Raw genomic sequence first — 20,683 nt, 5'->3', positions numbered from 1 at the left:
AAGACAGATAATCTATCATATATTTGTTTTAATTTTATTACGGCATTTTTTTCTATTATAACTTATTAGAGTTTTTGAGATTCCATTACTTTTATGTTTTAAATATTATTTTGTTGGAATTATTAATATATGCTTTAAAAATTTGTGACATTTTTTGGTTTAAAAAATTATATTATAAATTTAAACTTTTATAAAATTTTCTTATAATTCTTGTAATTGTTTTAAAATAATTTAAATGTTAACATTTTTTATATATTAATTTTCGACATTTTTTTAATTAGTTAAATTAATAAAGAGTATTAATTAAAACTATAACTTATTAATATATTTTAAGTTAATTTAGATGCTACAATTATTAGATATTTTTAACTGTTTCATGATTTTGCTTTTAATATAATGTTTAATAATTTTAGAATTGGTTTAGTTAGCATATTTATAATAAATGAATATCTATATAATATTTACAATATAATTCGATATAGTAGTATTAGAATTATTTTATGTATTAATTTAACTTTTTAATTCTCTTTTAATTCACTTTTTAAAATAAATCAAATGAACTTCTTAAATTTTTTCTTAAATAAACTTATTTAATTTAAATTTAAATTTTATAGTCTGTCCATATTTTCAAAATTTTAATAGTTAAATATTTTTAGTAGGCGCTGTGTCATTATCATTTTCATGATTTTTAATAATTTTTGAACCATTTTTCACTAATTTCCATTAGTCCATTCCACATTATGCTCAGATAATTAATAATCTAATAAAATTTATTATATTTTTAATTTAAAATTTAATTAATAATAATTTTAAAATGTCACGACCTCTTTATGGGTTTATGAATTATAAACTTTTTAAAATCAAATTAAGATTTTCTATTTAGTATTATTTACGATTTTAATTTTAAATTATTTAAATTCACATTATTATAATAAACTAAAACTTTAATGAATTTATTTCATGTATCTCCAGATCAATTAAATGTTAATATTTTTAATATAATATTAATAAGTTTTTTCAGGCTTCAGTTTGAAATATTGAATTTAAAAGTTTTTAATAGTTTTAAGATTATTAATAATATATTTTATATCTGAAATTTTTTAATCAGATATGCACTTCTAAATACTAATCCATTTTCTTAAAAAAAATTGTAAAAGTCTAACAGAAAACGAGATAAAAAATGTAAAAGTTTGCAATAAACCTTACTCTACAAAAACTGTGCAATTTCTTCGCACTAGTTCCAACGTTCCTCCTTGCTGGTGTTCATACTTCGGTTGAAACAACGAAAAACCAGACAAAAATTGTTTGGGTTACAATAATTGAAAATGTTAATAAGTAAACACTGCATAAAAAAGTTTGTAGAGTAAGGTTTGTTACAAACTGTAACATTTTTAATTTTAAATTTTTTTAAATATATCTTAACAATTTTAATTTTAATGTTCAGACTGAATTTAAGTTTATGTTTGTTTGGGTTTTTAGGAATTTTCAGTTTTCAATATTTTAAAAATTTTTGAAACCTTATACTATTAACTGTATTTTGATTTTTTAATTTTTTAAATTAGCTTCGTTTATTTTTTATTAATATTCACATTCAGTATACTGCAAGTTTACAAAGTTGCGGACATAAGAATGAAGAAAATGGCGAATGCGCGGTGATAAACATTACCAGCTCGGTTAGGGCAATATTTAAAATTCGCCGAACTTGACAACCGAGGAAAATAGCCAAAAGGAAAAAGAGGCTCGCATTAGGGTTGGTCAACTGGGACGGGAAACTGTGTGTCTAAGCAGCAGGTGAAACAATGGCAGTTGTGCAAGAACTGTTCCGTTGCACAAACCTCGTTCACTGCAATCCGATGTCTTGTATTAAGTAATTTTCGGCTCGAATATTGTTTCGACTCTTATCGATTTTAAATAATTGCTTACCGGTCACGATTCGTTGCGGGTCCGAGACTAACATTATTTTTATTTACGTTAATCACACATTTGAACGCTGACCAAGATTTAAAGGCTTTCTTTCTCGTTGATAGTTATAAAGTTTTGCCTTGTTTGAACTTTGCGTAGTGAAACGATTTCAATAAACACATTCTTCGTGATCACGCGTTTGATTGATTTGCACAAATCCATAAACTCAATGAAGTTACAACATTTGCCCGTCGGTTACTTAATTCCACTTACAGGTATTATTTATTAATTTGGTCCTTGCTTTTTAACAAATATCAATTAATTAACAATTATGTATTAATCATATTTCATACACATCTAATATATCTTTCAACATTTGCGTTAGCGTAATGTGTGCGTATTAAGGCCGTTCGTCTAATTATAATTCTATTAATAAACGATAATTTGAATAAAATAATTAATTCAGTTTCATTCACAATTATGGCGTCGTAATAGCACATTAATTTTAATGTGTGTTAACAGTCAGCTTTCCACTACGGGTCAATTTTGAAAAATATTCCAACGTTGTATAATGGCTGTTTCTTAAAGTAAATAAAGGAAGCATAATAATGTCAATTATTGCTATAACGGATAATTGTTATTGCTTTGTTGGTGTCAAGTGAACGAGAAATGTTCACGTTTACATACATATAATGAAAGGAAAATCTTATCGACGCTTATGAAATTTTTTATCTGATTATTAATTAATTAAGTCAAGTGGCTAAATTTTTGTAATTGCCTTTATATGAAATCGCAATAGTTCACTAATATTTAGTTAGGTAATAACTTTAAATAGACATTTATAAATATATTTAAATAATACATACAAAAATGTTAAAATTAATTTTATCATCTTTATAGTAGAATATTTTATGTTATTGTTTTTTATTTATATTTAAAAATGAATAAGAAACAATATATTAAGTTTATAATAATAAAAAAGTTTTAATTGTATCTGCATAAAAAACATAAGGATACAAAAAATTAAGAACATTTTTTTTATTATTTTAAAACTGTTATATTTATGATATATCGATAAAATAAAAATAAATTCACAGGAAAATACTAATTAATTAAAACCTTCTTTCTACATCGCATTATTCTTTTTTGTCACTCTGTTAACGGCCAAGTTAATAAATCATAATTCTAAAATTATTTATTAGTTTCTAGTGGCTAAGACGGTCATTGATTTATTATTATTTTACAGACCCGTAATAAACGTTGCAGGTCCATTATCAAGATACGACAAATATATCATTTACCTTTTATAAATCAACCGACACGGTAATTGATCTAAATTATTCCAACCGGATAGAATCCCATTCATTTTTACGACCTCATTTTTTCACCACTTGTAGGTATATTTCATAACAGATTTAAATTGCGGATTGAGCCATCGATAATCTCAAATAAGGATCAAAACGGATTGTTTAAATCGAAAGACATAAATAAGTGGCCTGATAAATGTCAGTCAGTCAACCCAGACAACGTGACAGAAAATTACTAAACGCCTGGTAATTATATACCTAGTACTGTTGTGTTTTATTGGATTTTCAGCGCGGATCTTTTCCATATTTAGCGATGCCCTGACACCAAAAAACAACAAACGGGCATAAAAATGATTAGGATCTAAAAAAAGTATACCACAGATGAAGAGATAAGAACTAACTCTTACTTCTAAATAATATATTCGCCACTGTTTTAAACAATAAAACTAACGAAGAAAGATTGTTGCATCGTTTTTAATTCAATAACTCTCGTCATAATTGTCATATCAAAAATAAGTAGCAGACAAAAAGCTGCATCTGATTTTGATGGTAAACATTCATCATAACATATTTTGTTACAGTAATAAGTAAGAGCTGTATCAAAATGGAACACATTAACATGTTTTTAATGATGAAAAAGTAAAAGAGTAAGAAGGAATTATTAAACTGATAATACAACAACAAAATCTACGTTCTATCTACATATATTGCAAATTAAATAAGAACAAGAGGCAAAAGAGAGTTCATATAGTTTGATGAAACACAATAAGAAAAATGAGATCCTAATAAGTGAATAAAAGATATGTCAATAAAGATTTGAATATTATCAGATAATAAAATGTAAAATAGAGAATGAAAGATTCATTAATGAAAAAATGTAAGGAAAGACGTAATATGTTTCAAAAAGGAACGAGATTTCAATGTTATTGACAAACACAACAAATGACGACAGAGCAGTTGAATGTCACTCCGCAAACCATTTCCAAACGGCTGAAATCCTTACGAAAAATTCAAAAGATTGAAAAATGAAAACATGAACTAAAGGAATGATGAAAAACTGTATGCGAAATGATGCTTTTACGCCAAAACGAAAGGGCTTCTTGCATCAAGTTGTGACTAGAGACGAAAAATTAACATATTTTGAAAATCTAAAACACAAAAAGTCATGGGTAATGCCCAGCAACATTGAATACAAAGCCGAATCGGTTTGGGAAGAAGATACAGTTGGTGTGGTGGGATTCGACAGGAGTAGTGTATTACGTCCGTTCCCGATAACAAATGATCCAAAAGTGGTCAGAAAGGGCACGAAAACACGGTAAAATCATTTTGCAGCATAATAACAAATTATTTCAAATCAAATAAGTACAAGAGACAAAAAGGAACGAGGTGATAATTGTCAGATAAAAAATATGAAGTCAGGAAATATAAAATAGGTAAAAGTAAAAAAGAAAAATAGAATTCAAGTAGTTTAAAAAGAAACAGGAAAACATGGAATCATAATAAGTGATAAAAACAAGAAATAAGTCCCTGTAGATTTTTGCTGTTCCCATTTATAATATATAATAAAAAAATGTAATCAGAGGACGTAAAATATTTCAAAAAGGAACAAGTTTATATTTATGCAACGTAGAAAATGTAGAGAAATAGAGAAATGTGAAAGAAATGAGTGAGAAGGTCATTGTAACATTGTGATTTAATTCATCTGGTAGAGAACTTGTAGACACCACAAGTTTATTCCAAACTAAATAACAAGAGACAAATAAGAATTATTAAGGTAGAAAATATAACATAGTCAATAACTGAAAACGAAATATAAAAATCATTTAGTTTAAAGAAAAATAGAAAGAAAAAATATCTCTGAAGATTCTTTCTGTTCCATTTGATTATTACCAGATAATAAATTGTAAAATATGGGGATGAAAGGCAATTAAAAAGTAAAACCAGAGGGTATATGATGTCTCCAAATATATAGAGAAATGATAAAGAGTAAGAGATATTAATAAGCCAATAAAACATTAATAAAATGTACTGACAAGTTATAGAGAAGTAAAATAAAAGAAGCTGAATAAGAAGGAGATCATATCATTGACTCAATAATACATTAACAAAAGTACTATAAACAATAACATAAATTGTTGTTCATTTGTTGTCTTTGATCAGTACTGGCACAATAATAGCCCACATCACCAATTGTTCGAAAAAGCGCATATCCGTCGCAATTAATACAATTGTCAAGGTGCCCACGATTCAAAAGCCGGACCTTGATGGTTCGAGGCCGAACCTCTGCGAGATCTTGTCTAATTGGACGGGTAATTGATCAATTTGAATCGACGTTTTGCAACTGTGTGTATGTGTGGCCTGATGACAATTAATCGTTACTAAAACGTTTCGAAACGGCGTCGGCTCGTTTGAATCTCCATCACAACGATTAACACATAACACATCATTGTTGACTGTAAACATATCATATTAATCGTAGACTCGATAATTTATTAACATGTCCTATACGTTTGTCAATTGTAAGGCGATTCAGGGCTTCCCCCAAATTAATAGCACCAATACTCGTACGATCAATTGTGCAACAACATTCAATCCTTCAGTTCGTGATGATTAATGCAAACAACACGTCCGTCAATTAAGCACGGTCGTGATCTCGAAAACAATCAAATCGGATCAAATCGTTCGGCCCACCCGCGTCAACTATTCAGCGCAGATTACTTCACACCTACAATTTTATTTCAACCGGGTAAATTTATGGGGTCGACGGTACGACGTTCCGTTGCTGTTTCTCACGGTACCGTACTTTCGCATTGTTTTCGTACGCGAAATCGAAAGTGAACGCCGTCGGCGTCTCCACATGTTTGGGCACCTCCGGTCGTACACGACATCGTGTATGTTGTGCGTTCAATTGGACATTATTATACGTGTTTGAGTATGAGTTATTGTACAATCAACTTATGGCACAACTCTTGTAACATGACAGATAATTCCAATACAATTAACATGTACGTGCACTCACTTTAACAACAAAATAGTGTCGCTATAAACATTATTTGAATGTCTTTACTTTTTCCAAATATGCAACGAAATAGGTTCGAAATGGCTGGGATCAAGCGGTGATTTGAGGGCGCGCCTCCTCCGTTCCACTTGCAGCATTTCGCTGGATCCGTTTGATTGAGTGGCGACTCGCACGCGAACATTGTACAATGTACGTTTCGAATGTGCGTATGAACGCCGTGAATTATGGCACTCGTAACAATAACATTGTTTACGATCAGAGGCGGTCTTCGGTTACACGTAACCGACAAGTGCTGTTTGCTTTTGCGGATGAAGGTGTGGCGCTTCGTGGAATCAATTTTCTTACATTTAGATCATGTTGTATGGTATTGGAATGCGCAAATCTTTTTGTTTGCCACGATTAAATCTCCACGGTTGTGTTTATTTAGTTGTGAACATGAAAAACTTTGGGTTGGTATGACTGAACCCCCTTGGAAGAGTATATAACAAGACAAGAGAAATGTTCAATTAGAATTACTATTATAGAAATATTATTGTTCAGAGAAGGATAAACTCTACAAATTACATTAACTCTTAATTTATCCGTAAGAAAATTACAGCAGAACATAAATATAGCTATAATAACCGCAGGAGGTGGGTTATTATTTCACCTTATCCTTATTCAGCTATTTTGATTTATTTCTTTGAACTTTTCAGTTGTGGTAGTAAATAAAATAATTTAAAAAAGTATAATTCAATTAATGAATGCCCGTTAATGGTTATAAAAGTCATTTAGAGGAAATTAAAACAGTTGGCATGTGGGTGGTATATCGATTTCATTTTCTACTGAAACAGTACGTTATTGCCAAAGGCTTTATTTCTAATTAAATCATATAAAAGGTAATTATAAAATAGATTTATTTATAGTTTGGTTCATTAAATTGTCATTACTTGGCGAACTATTCCAAGAATGTTGCTTTTCTACTCAATACAAAATATGTTTGCATAATAAATGAGATTCTCTCTTGTTCTCAAGACACAATATGGATTTACACTAGGAAGTTGATATTAATTAATATTGTTTTGAAATTATAATTTAATTAAGGAAATAATTTAATTAATAGAGATTCTTTTTTATTTTTTAATTACTTTTAAATGATTTTTGTAAAAGCATAAAACCAACTAAAGTTACACAAAACACAAACTAATGTTCGTCTTATCTTAATAGAAAAATGGTCGACACTAATCAACTTTCGAAACAAAACAAAAACACGATTTATAAGCAACATCCTTGATGCTCATTAAAAAGCAGTGAACGACAAAACTTCCTGCTAAGAAACGACGGGATTTATGAACGACAATTTGCTTTGAGTGCTGCACAAGTGGTGGTTATTTATTTCGTCTGGCTACCCGAACTGTGCAAACTGTTCTTACCACATGCCAGTAGCCACTTGATAAATATAAACATAGGAGATGCGTGCATAAACATCAGCTTGGATGCCACACATATTCTCCAAGCGTTTCGAGTTCATTACGTGTATCAATAACATAAAGTATATAGTAACGTTGTGGGGTTTACTTTTAAAATGGCAATGGTTGTAAAGTAAGAGAATAGTTGTTTGGATATAGGTCAATATATTCATATTGGTTCGTGAATGTTGGCAAAACCGTAAACAACACGGACGCGGTGAAAAACCACGAATCACACGGATTGGAATGGCAAAGCAGTAGGTGGTAGTTTATGGGCGATGAATTGATTTAGAAGACCCATTCACCCAACACTGATACACATTCTTTGTGTGCCGGAGCACTAAAACCCGATGTAAATGAGCACGACCATCGACTTAATTGGTTAATGGAATTTATTTGTTCTTAAAGGATAATGGAGGTTTTATTGAATGCCACAACCCAATAAAAAATAACTAATGGCATTAAATTTGTTGCGCCAACAACGCTGGAATCTTGTCTATGTAGATCAAAGTTCACCAAAATATATTTATATTCGCAATAATATTCCGGACAATTTTTGAGGATTTACTTGTACTTTTGCTTGGAGAAAAAAAGCACTTCCTCGCTGCTGTTTGCAATTTAAAAAATTAACTGTGTTTTTCTCCATTAATATTTTAAAAACATTCAATGACTCGCTGACTTAAAATTTACAGTTAACAGTAATTAGAACTGCATGAATTAACCATACAATACACTCGAAACAACAATGCGTTTGTTTAGCAGCATTCCCTCAAATTGACTGAGATGAGTTTCCATTTGTAAAGGTCAACTTAATAGGTGTGTTTAGTTGTTGAAACGTGAACGCAGACAAATTTAGAATTGAGAAAAACCATTTCAAACTGTAGGCAATCTGTTTGTAGCTGTGTAATATGAGTTGCCTATCATAATATGTTCATGAACAATAACTATTTAAATGCCTGTGAAATGGAAATGAAATAATTTTTTAATTTCCAAATAAACAATAAAAATTTAGTAGGAAATTTCTAAAATTTATAATAAAGAATTAATTGAATCTTCAACATAGACCATCAAATAAACAATTAACAAATTATAAAGAACATAAGAAACGCCTAAACTGTTTATAATCATCGATCCAAGAGATTAAACGGAGGAACATATGTTTCACACATCACGATTTATTAAAAGAGCTTCTTTGTAATGCAAATTTATTTAAATTTGACGTGCCAACATAATTTACGAAGAGCCATAAATTACCTTTTATTCTTCGTATAATTTAACAGATCTAAATCATGGTTTGAATAATCAGCTATAAATTTTGACAGAAGTTTTTAATTTGTTTAACACGGCGTTGTTAATGTTAGTTATTAAGAATGAATGTTAATGTTGCGAAGTATGTAAAAATGTAAAGTTAAAAAATACTATTGGTACGTCATATTTTTTTTGCAGTGAATATATTTTATATAATTTAGAGGAAAACAATTCAATGTTGATTTATAAAAATATTATAAATGGAGATGGTTCCTTTTATGTTCTCGCTGTCTTATTTTATTATACAACAATTATGAATACTACGTAACAAATTACTAAAAAATGCGTTAATCCATTTCATTTGTGGGTGTAACGGCAGGTGTATTTATTAATAATAATGGTATCGTTTAGAATCGATTTCGAGGACAAAGACTATAAAAATATGCTGATTGCTTGGTTCTATTTGGGTTGCAGCTATTGAGCAATCCACATTTGAAATGATGGACGTTGTTAAAGTATTGGAATGTTTACACTTAAAACTTTTGAAATATGTAGGAGTGGAGCAATTAATTTTCATTTATTGAAATTTTTAAACTTGTATTGGCGATTAGATTACAGAAATCAAATCAAATTAACCAAGAATGCTTCACAATAATATTCTTAATTATATTTTTAAACTCACAATCGATAAAATCTAAATGGCTGCGGATACATTAAGTCTATTTATAAAAAAGTAAGTAATATTTATCTGGTTTAGATTTAATGACTTAATTTACAAGGTTTTTTCTTACTTCTGAACAATGAATATTTAACACTAATAAAACAGTCTGATAGTTTTAATAGTTGTGTTAATATTTCCGCGTTAATTTATTTAACTTCTAAATCATTTGCTGTAAAATTAATATAAAGCAATTGTATGACAGACTTGTTTTTTCTTAGAAACCAATAAAATAACACGTTGAACGCTATAAATTAAATTTTTTCTCCAAGGAACAATAACACATTAATCTTCCCAACATGCTCGAGTTTCGAGTGTCCATACATTTCATGGTTAATCGTATTCAACAATTAATTGCTTCCAATAAATTCGCTGCATTATTTATTAGTTATTCGTGTCGACAAATTCCATCCTCCTCCGATTACCATATTTTCTCAATGAGTGTGCGACAAGTGCCGAAGGTGGTGGGGCGTGTCGCGAGCCAATCAATTTACATAAATGTCAATCATATGGAAAACAATCGACTTGATGCAAATTTAACAGATGATGAACAATATTGTGTCCACCATTGTGACTTACCAATTCAAGACCTGGAGGAGGACCTGCTTCGTAGTGTCTCACGGACGTGAGACGGTGATCCGCTGGCAAAAGACTGGCTACTTCAGTCATCCTGCTTAAATCATCATCAGCCTTCTTTCTGGAAAGTACAACAAAAATACCATTTAATGATTAATCCAAATTCATTTGACTTAAATTTATTAAAGGAAACATCAGAAGTGTACTAAAAAATTTATTAATTTATTTTGGTTTAGACATGAATAAAAACGAAGTCAGTCTTCAGCCAATTCATCTCCATTATAATAATATTCTTCGAGAGAGTCGGTAATTCCGCCCGCCAAATTAAACACCACAATGCCAAATAAATCGAACATAGATCTGTACTCGTACGTTGTTCTGACATAGTAAATGTGTTGTAGAAGGATGTTCCCAAAGTAATGAAGTTTAGGTGAAATTTGACTAGCGAACATGTTTATGAAACTGCCAGCCACATGGAAGACGCACGTTGTTACTATGTCGTACTCTTGGTGGTCACGTCTTCTAATGTTGTTGTTCTCATTTACTGCCATAGTCCTTGTACAAATTCCTCCTCGGACTATTTAAATTTGGAATATGGAACACCTCCTACTACTGACTGATCATAACACATCCCAGTTTGACATTTGGTGCTGATGCGACGACATCAAACGGGGAAAACAGAGGTAGTTTTAAAAGACATATATGGTGGAGATTTCTAGTATAATGAGTATAGAAAATAACAGACTGACTTCAGTTTGACATTTGTATGACAAAAACTGCAACAAAAAAAAATGAAATTGACTGAAGAAAATTAAGTACGATAATAATTTTATGTCATTCATTCATTTCTAGTTTATAGGGTAAATAATACAAAGTCATTATAGTACAATATAAAACATACCAAAAGTATATCTATGAAAGTAGCTGACACAAATGTGTTTCGGCAAAAATATTTTGCCCAATATTGAATTCTTGCTGTTAATATTTGATTACTCATTCGAATAATTCGTTTAAATAATATTAAGAAATAATACCAATCACTTTTTAAATTATTTTTCTGTTCTCCTTTGTTTTTAGTCGATTTAATTTCCTGGAGTTTCCTTATTATTCTGATCATATGAAGCTTACGGAGATTTTTGAATTGTTTCGAATCTCTGCTTGTTTCGTCACAACTTTCACAGTTATTTACGGAAACATAATCAGTATTGTGATCATTGCAAGCAAGAGTTTCTTCCAAAATATCATCTTGGTTTTTCGAAATCGGGACTATTGTTTCTTCTTCTAAATTTTCTAAATTGTTCATTGTATTTTTATCTTAGACTTAAATTTTAAGTGTTAAGTGACCGATGTTTTTGTCACTTTGACACTTCAGTCATCGCATAGACAATTTCAATAAAAATATTTTATTATGCCATACCAATAAAATTTTATTTACACATTTTAAAGCAATTTACATTACAATTTACAATTTATGTCACTAATTATCATTATAAAACGATTCCGAACATATCAAAAGAATGTTTGTTGATGTAGGTCAGATAACAAAGATATTGTAGTAAAATTTTTATCCAAATTTGAAAAATTGTTGACTCTAGAACGCAACCAACCACCATTTTAACAACTTTGTCTGTAGATAGAAAATACTTTTGAAGAACCTGATTACGTTGGTTTCTTTCAGTTTTAATCGCTTGCAGTATTCTAATCAGTTTAATCAAGAAGATCTTGAACTTTTGCTTCGAGGTTTCATTTTGTTTACGCATTTTGTCACAGTTCTCACACTTTATCACAACATTCTTAGCATGATTATCAGAGCAAAAGACATTTTCTTCCACAAATTCATCTTTTTCAATAATCTGGGGCGAGCGATTATCAGGAACGGGAATTTTAGACAAGATCATAATGTTTGCTTACGTATTTTTTAATTTTGAGTGACAATATGATCATTTTAAAACCTTGGCAACATTTAAACAATTTTCAATCGACAAACATTTATTATAGATCATTATTACAATACACTAAGATTTTATTTATATGCATTAATGATGAACACACATATTTCAAAATTTCGAGAACATATCACAATACAACTCGTTCTAGTTACTACATTACAATGTTCATTTACATGTCAACTACTTAGCAAAAATTTTGTTAAAAGAGTACATCAAAATTGAAATGAATAGTGTTTTAAGCCAACACTTGTTGTCGATTATAATATTCCATCACAGAGTCAGTGACTCCACCAGCATAATTGTACAAAACAATCCCGAACATGTTCAAAGGGGATCTGTAATTAGCAGAACAGAAATGCTCGAGTAGAATGTTCGCTAATAGTTGCAGTCTCTGCGATCCCAAAATTGGAGTGGCTACCACGTTCAAAAAGTTATAAGCCAATGACACCAAATAGTTTTTCTTCAAGTTGTTTTGTTCCTGTCGTCTGGCCAGAAGTAATTGGAATCTCTTCTTCAGTTTGTGCTTTAGAATACGTCTGATTATGTATACTTTCAGTTGGTTCAAAATGAATTCTTTTTCTTTGCGCAACTTCTCACAGTTATCGCACTCAATTACGGTATCAGTACTACAACAATCACTATCATCAGAAGTAGAAATTGCCTTTCCGCAGTCGTCCTCGCGAAAAATGCTAGAATCAGCAGCAAACCCAAAAGTAATTTCTTCTTCCATGTCATCGTCGTTGGTCAAAGAATTAATTGATAGGACCTCTTGTCTACTTGGACATTCAGTACTATTCATTTTGTTCCTTCTTCCTTCTTATACTGTTTTAATTTGGAACTATCTGACAAATGTTCGTTGATGTTTAGCGTTTGATGTTTATAAATGTCAATAAAATATTTTATCAAATACTGTTTTTAGTTAGGTATTCAATTGTTTATATAACATTATTTACTTGTCGGATGGTACCGGTACTTATAGACAGTGGTCTGGGTCTACGCCCAGTTACAACTGGAAATTAGTCCGGTGAATCATCAGGTCATGCTAAGAGTATTGATAAAACCAACTGGTCCTCGAATAAACTCCTTGATTCGCTATAAATGGCAATGCGAAACAGAGCCAAGATCTCCGGTTAAATACGTTGCCAGCTTGTTGATTATTCAAACATACAGTTTGTTTTCGTTATTTACTCGTTACCTCGGCCAATTAGATCCATATACATAGACAGGTTAATGCATAATGTACCGGTGGAGGCGATGTATCATGCCACATTTAGAATTGTTGTGCCAACTTTACTTTTGGTTGTTTAATCTGATAAAAATCTAAACAGGGTACTTACTTAATCACTGCAACACCATAAAAACAACAACGCACAAAACTGCGAATGGCAATAAACTAATCTTCCTTTTATTTTTAGTGACTCAAAACACATTGCAAAAGATAAGGATCAAAAATGAAAAAATCACAGCGTTCTGAATGTTCAATAACATGGGAAAGAAACGATTGCACCAACGAACGGTTGCTAAAAATCTGCAAAACCTATTAACCAATTCTAATGTTATTCCAAACTAAAACTTTATAGTATTGCAACAATCGATAGATACAGATCAAAGTGTTTTGGTTCACACGATTGTGCACGATTTTGATTTCGGTTCCCAAAATTTCTATCCACGTGAGAACACACATCATACTCGGACCGTGGACCGGTTACATAATGCGACAAACGAATGGAACAGCTTATGTCTTCAAATTTGCAACAATACCTCATTGTTTCGTGTTCTGTTAGGTGATAATATATTACTTTCCATCGGAATGTTTTGTTGTCAGGGCGAAACATCGAATTTCACATAAATATTTTTGTTAGTTGTTGATATATACAATAGTGGTCATTATTAAGGCAACTTTTTAAAATGTTAAATGTTATGGCTATAACTATTTTATTTAATCTAAACTCATTTTCTAATGTAGTTTTATACTCTATTATGAAAATTAATGTTTTATTATTCTATAGAATGTTACATATATTTTTCTGAAATGAACTGGAAATAAATAGAAAGCAATTATTATTGACTAAATAAGTAACATTTAATTATTATTATTATTTATATTAATACATCCTTTTTACTTTATAATCTCTGAACATCTCTGAGGCATAGAATGAACCAATTTTCGAATATATACCACACCTATACTCCACTAAATTTCTTGAATTGCTGCGAAGAGTTCGTGCAAACTTTTTATGTCAAATTTAGTTATTATCTGTTGGTATCTGGAGATTGAAACGGCCAAGGCAAACCATTGATGGTTTGTTCTTTAACCAATTCGTCATAATTTTGTATTTGTGTTGGGATTGTTATCATGTGGAAAAGTTACTTAACTGTTTCGTTCCTTCAACAACGTCCACTGTCCTTTTATACAAAGAAGGGGGCCTACGCCAGAAGCAGAGACGTATCCTCATACTATAATTAAACCATCACCATGTATCACGGTGCGTATATCAAACGTTTTGTGTTGTCTTATCCTTGTAGAATGTCTAACATAAGCATTTTTAATTAAATTAAAAATCACTAAAAGCTATCCGTCCCCAGGGTTTTCTTTACAGGTTTCCAGTCAAACAAATCTCCATCCACTAATCTTCCTCTTACATTCCTAAATCCACCAATCTACAACAAATGCTATTTCCTCCAGGTTGTCTCTAATTCGAGTTGACGATAAGAATGGATTGCTTTTTGACATTTGAGTTATACATTTATCGAACATTCTTTTAAGTTTTTATAATTCGCCGTTTCTCTAAGTTTTTTTATTGTATTATAGGAAATGACTAATTTATTTAGCTGTAAATTCTGAAGACTGAATTATAATTTTTCTTACATCCGATCATAGAGTTTGACTACGACCCATTAATAAATAATTGTAAGAATAAATAATCGACTCGAAGTATTGAGTAAAAAGTTGTAATTTTGTCTAATTAAAAACGAAAAATGTACGCAGTTCTTTAAAATAATATGTTAAAATAACTAGCTGCATAGTGAATGCAACAATAACAGAAGAGGCAGTAAACATTACATATACTGGAATCCATCTTAAGTAGTAAAGCTTATACTTTTTATACATTTTACTAATTTGTTATAATTATGACTACTCCTATATGTATTTAAAACTACACTGAATGTGTTAATTCCAAAATTTATAAAATCTTTAAAATATGTAATGTACATTACATATTTACATATTGTACATACATACATAATAAATAAAAAATATTATTAATTAATATTTTGATGAAAAATTTGTAAAATGTTTTGACTTATTAATACTCAATAATTTTACAAAACATATACAAAAGAAAATTTATAGACAATATAAAAAAATTAATACTATAGGATTTGTAAAATGTATATATGTAAATATACACTCTTCTAAAAATAATAGTATAATTTTAAGAATTTGTAAAGTCTTTGAAACTATGTAAAATGTGTTATTTATATTTATACATATAAATTTATAACATACCAAAAATATTTTACAAAAAAATGTGTATAAAGTAACGTTAAAAATTATTTAGTTAATAATAAAGTAAAAATGAATAATTAATTCAACATATTTTGCAAATTCTAGTTTTTTAATTAAACTATTTGCAGCCGACTACTGCGCTTACTTGAGATACTGTCGAAATTTTCAAAAATTCTAAATTATGTTAAAAATAAACCAAGAGCAAAAGAGTATTTGAACTCTATTGTTTTTCTTGTGGATGTTTTTTTAATTTTTGCCAATTTTTAAAAATAGTAGAATCAATCAGAGAAGATTCAGATGTCGAAGGTGGCACACTTTTAAGTTAAAATCATTTCAACCATAAAAAATACATAATTCCTTGAAAAATTATAATCTTATGTAAAAAAATAAATAAATAATTTACATAATTTATGAATTTATAAAATATATAGATAACAAACTAAAACTGTAAATTGTCTAATATTAACAAATAATCGAAAGTAATTATATAAAATACTTTAAACACCTAAACTTTTTGTCAGTTATAAAAACAAACTACTGTGAATGTATCTCAACTGAAAAAAAAATAATATTGACTTATTTAAATGTAAATATATAGCCCAGTAGCCAAACAAGAATGATTAATGACAATCTCTAACCAAAACATTTCGAATCCAATTTCAAAAATATATCCACAAAACAAACCACAATTAGTTCTGATTTCTCGTGCTCTCACGATGAACAGATATATAAATCAATGTTTTTTAAATAATCGATCACCTTTAGGGCATTTTAAAACGTTTTGTATTATACAATTAATTATTCGAGCCTGTATTGTTGAGCAAGATCTTCCACCACATTTTTTCCAATTATCCATCTATTATTTTACGGTTTATTCAATCAGACAAAAGATTTCAGCTCTTGAGTACGCACTATTGTAACAGATGTTAAAATAATACAGATTGAAAACACAATCAGTTTCAGTGGGTCTTAATAAAAATCAATTAGGGTCAATTCACACCCCGGTACCCACACTCATTTATAACTTTGACAAGGCGCTTTATAACTCAATGAAGGTAGTAATGAAAGTTATGGCATTATTAAAGTCACATGGCCAGAATTGATTACTCCTACAGGCACATAAATTAATGGGCATGTAAATTAAAGCGGTAGTAATGTTTATTGCTAAAATTTCCAGTTGTTATAATTCGAATGTTTAACGTAACGATCGTTTTGTAAAATCGACGCACAATTACAGAAACCGAATGTTGCCGCATTAGCAATTCTTAGCCTATAGTTAATAATAATTGCAATACGCCTATTTAGCATATCGATTTCCTATCTACATGTACGACTTTTAAATTAATTCATGAATAAAAAAAGTCCACAGTAACTGTTTCTTGGAATTGTATCAAAGGAACTTATTATTCATGTTTTTTATCCTTCCATATGTTACAAGCATTTATTTCTCCTTTGTATGTTGTATAACAAAAACAAGCTTGTAATTTTTTCAACGCGGTTTAAATTTCTTCACATGTGTGAAACTAAGAGGCATCTGATAATTGGCACGATGACAGATTGTATAATTACTAATTTGTGGTTGGAGCAATTAGATTATGAAATCCGTCTGGAGTTGATGAGTTGATTTCTTTTTGTCAGGTTGTTTTAAAACAATGCCAGAAATGCCGATAAAAAAAACGGTTATTGTGTGTGTGTAGTACTAAAATGGTTATAGGTAGCACTTGTAAACCGAGGTGAAAGTCAACTTCATCATATCTGTAATAACGTTGATGTTTGGGCAATACATTTTTTCATTTAGTATTCTGATAAAAATATTTTTTATCATAACATTTTAAAATTATTTATTATGTGCCTTGTATGTTTAAATGATAATATAATTATGTGTTTTTTAAAAATTTATGAATAATATAATACATTCATATTTTATAATTTTAGTATTGAAATATTTAAAATGTATTTATTTTATTTATATTTTAAACAGTTTCCTCCTAGACTTTCTGAAATTTCTACAGTTTATAAAATTTAGGATATTTGATTAATATATACAAAATATTAAAGCCTTTCAAAATAGGTCTCGATAATAATACTTTTTTGTTACAAGTATTGTATAATTTAAAATTTTATAATACATTTTAGTATAGAAATTATTTAATTAAAAAAATGTATATAATATTAAACTCTCTTTAATAATTTCCATTAGTTGTATAGATTTTAAACAGGAATTTTATAGATATTACAGATTATATAGTTTTTTTGAATTCATAGATTTCACATTGCAAAAAATCTCTATTCTATATAATAATAATAATAATTTTATTTAATTTTTAAAATTATTGTTATTATCAAAGATAATAATTGTAAAAATTTTAAAACATTTATTTTAAAAATTTATCCTGCTTTTTATGAAATTTCTAGAATTTATTTAATTTATAAAGCATAAAGTCTCTATTTTTCGTAATAATATATTTATTTAGTTCATTAAGATTTTTAAATATTTCTCTTTAATTGGTTACTGCATACTTCAAAGATTGTAAAGAATTTAAACAAGAATTTTATAGATTTTATAATTTTCTATGAATATATAGATTTCACAATTCACAGGTCTCTATTTTATGTAATAATTTATTTATATATTGTATAAAGGCTCTATTCTATATATTAAAATATTTATTTATTTTTTATTTTCATTTTTTTTTTTTAATATTTGTCACTAGAGACTGTATATTTTAAATATCGTGAGGATTTTAGATAAGAATTTTATAGATTTCATAGTTTTTTTATGAATATATAGAATTCATATTTCATAGTCTCTTTTCTGTAATAATAACTTTATTTAGTTTTTAAAACTGCTAAGTATCTATATTTAAATATTGTAAAAATTTTAAACGGGTAGATCTTTTTGACTTTAGATTTTACAGATTTTATACATTAGATTGAATTTATATAATAGATAATAATACTATTTTATACATTTTATATAATTTAGTTGTATATTTTTAAATATTTTATATATTGTAATATTTTATGCAGTATATATACGAGGTTGTTACAAAAATAATCTCGGTGTTTATATTTCTTACTTTTATATATGATTTATAAATAATTTTTTCATTAAATCTAGTCATGCTATACAGTAGGAAAAGCGTTTGACCCGTCTGAATTTAGAGAGAGACATCATGAATGAGAGAGGCAGTAGAAGTCTGTTCCATAGTGGGAGATTCTATTTTTCATGTTGTCTCTTTCAGGATTTAGATGGATCAAACTCTTTTCGTTTTCGTTTCAAAGCGCGACTCTGTTACTCGTTTTTTTAAGTATGCTCGCTAAGTTTATTTAGGACTCTCAAAACGACACGGTCAAAACGCAAATTCAAACTAGGCCGAAAAGCTGCTGAGACAGTTCGTGACATCAACAATGCGTTTGGCCCAGGGACAACTAATGAAATTATGGAGTAATGGTGGTTTAAAAAATTCTGTAGTGATGACGAGAGACTTGAAAATAAAAAGTGCTGCATCCGCATCCATCTGAGATTGATAACTACCAACCGAGAACCATAATCGAAGCCACACGAGAAGTTGCCAAAGAACTTAACATTGACCAGTCAACAGTCTTTCGCCATTTGAAATAAATAGAGGAGTTAAAAAAGCTCTATAAATGGGTGTCGCATGAATTGAACAATAAACAAAAAAATCGTCGTTTTGAGGTGACTTTTGCCCTTCTCCTGTGGAACAAGAACAACCCGTTTCTCGCCCACTAACTACCACTTTTTCAAGCATCTCGATTTTCTAGGTGAGAAATGCTCGTTGGCAAAAGTGTGTTGATTCGAATGGTTTTTATTTCGATTAGTAAAGTTTATTATAAAAAAGTTATGGTCTTTTAAAGTTAATGGTTAGAAACCCAGATTATTTTTGCATCAACCTAATATTATACAAATGTCTATCTTATTTGATAATAATTTTATTATGATTTTAAAATTGTTAAATATTTCAGTTAAAACATTTTTCACCAGTTATAAAATAATAACAATTATTAATTGAAAAAGGAGAGCTGCCATAATCATAAATCATTCCAAGTATTATGATTAATGCGATAAATACGTAATAAAATAAATTGACCACCGGAGACTTTAACGAGGCATCAAGCGACGAGCCCGCTTCAAAATCGTATTCAATAAAAGTTAATGCTTTAATAAATAAAATTATCCAATTGACAAATGCCCGACAATAAAATAATTACCGAACAATCAATTCGATAAAAAGCCAACCGACGAAAACGATAAAACATTTATCACGAGTTCTACGTGGCAATTAACCACATGAGTGCACTCAAGAGTCCCGCAGTAATTGGTATACCTACCGATACAAAACTTTCAAACGCTTTAAAATGCTTTAATGGCCGCACGCTCATTTCAACTTTGTACACAACAACATAAAATAATGACGGATTTATAAAATTACATGCGCGATTCGAATTCCAGGTAGGTACATTTGTATGTGCATTATGACTCCCGAACAGTCACAGAAACATGTGAATAATAAACAATTACTAATCATCCCCGAAACTAATTATTTCGGTTCGCAGACGTAACAGTGGAAGTGTGTTGACGTTGGTGGCTCATATTTGGTGACCTTCGACGAACCTTAGACGGTCAGAATTCAGGTGAATGAGGATTTTTTTATTCCGCACGCGTTTGAGGCTGTTTGCGACAATGAGGCATTGTGCCGACAAATATGTGCTTTCGTATTATTATATTGATGCTAATCGATGGGTGAATCACGAAAGCTTATGAGATAGGCTTAAAAACGTTTTCGAACCGACCAGAGTTTGTTGACTTAACTTTTAGTGTGGATGTGGAATAAATTTTCATAATTTTCGTAGTTCTGCCCAAAAATACAAAAATATTGTTTGTCTTTTACCGATCCCGACGGCTAAGCCACCTCCTTAAGTAGTTTATTCTGGTATTACTGTATTAGGTATAACTATCTAAATAAATGACTCAGATACAATT

The 20,683-nt window shown here is 29.5% G+C and overlaps 1 protein-coding gene across 2 annotated transcripts in view; it reads right to left on the bottom strand.

Moving 5' to 3' along the window:
- The window catches only part of LOC109609306 (serine/arginine repetitive matrix protein 2), a 59,835-nt gene that overhangs the window by 33,138 nt on the left and 6,014 nt on the right, over positions 1-20,683 (bottom strand). For both annotated transcript variants that reach the window (XM_049961176.1, XM_020025954.2), the window contains exon 2: positions 10,222-10,339. In XM_049961176.1, coding sequence (XP_049817133.1) covers positions 10,222-10,311 — 90 coding nt within the window. In that variant the 5' untranslated portion in view covers positions 10,312-10,339. The remainder of the gene's footprint in view (positions 1-10,221; positions 10,340-20,683) is intronic.

This window comes from Aethina tumida, chromosome 1, assembly GCF_024364675.1.
Source record: "Aethina tumida isolate Nest 87 chromosome 1, icAetTumi1.1, whole genome shotgun sequence".
In the NCBI taxonomy this organism is placed as follows: Eukaryota; Metazoa; Arthropoda; class Insecta; order Coleoptera; family Nitidulidae; genus Aethina; species Aethina tumida.
Note: the sequence above shows the minus strand (reverse complement) of the source record. Positions and strands in the feature narration are given on the sequence as shown.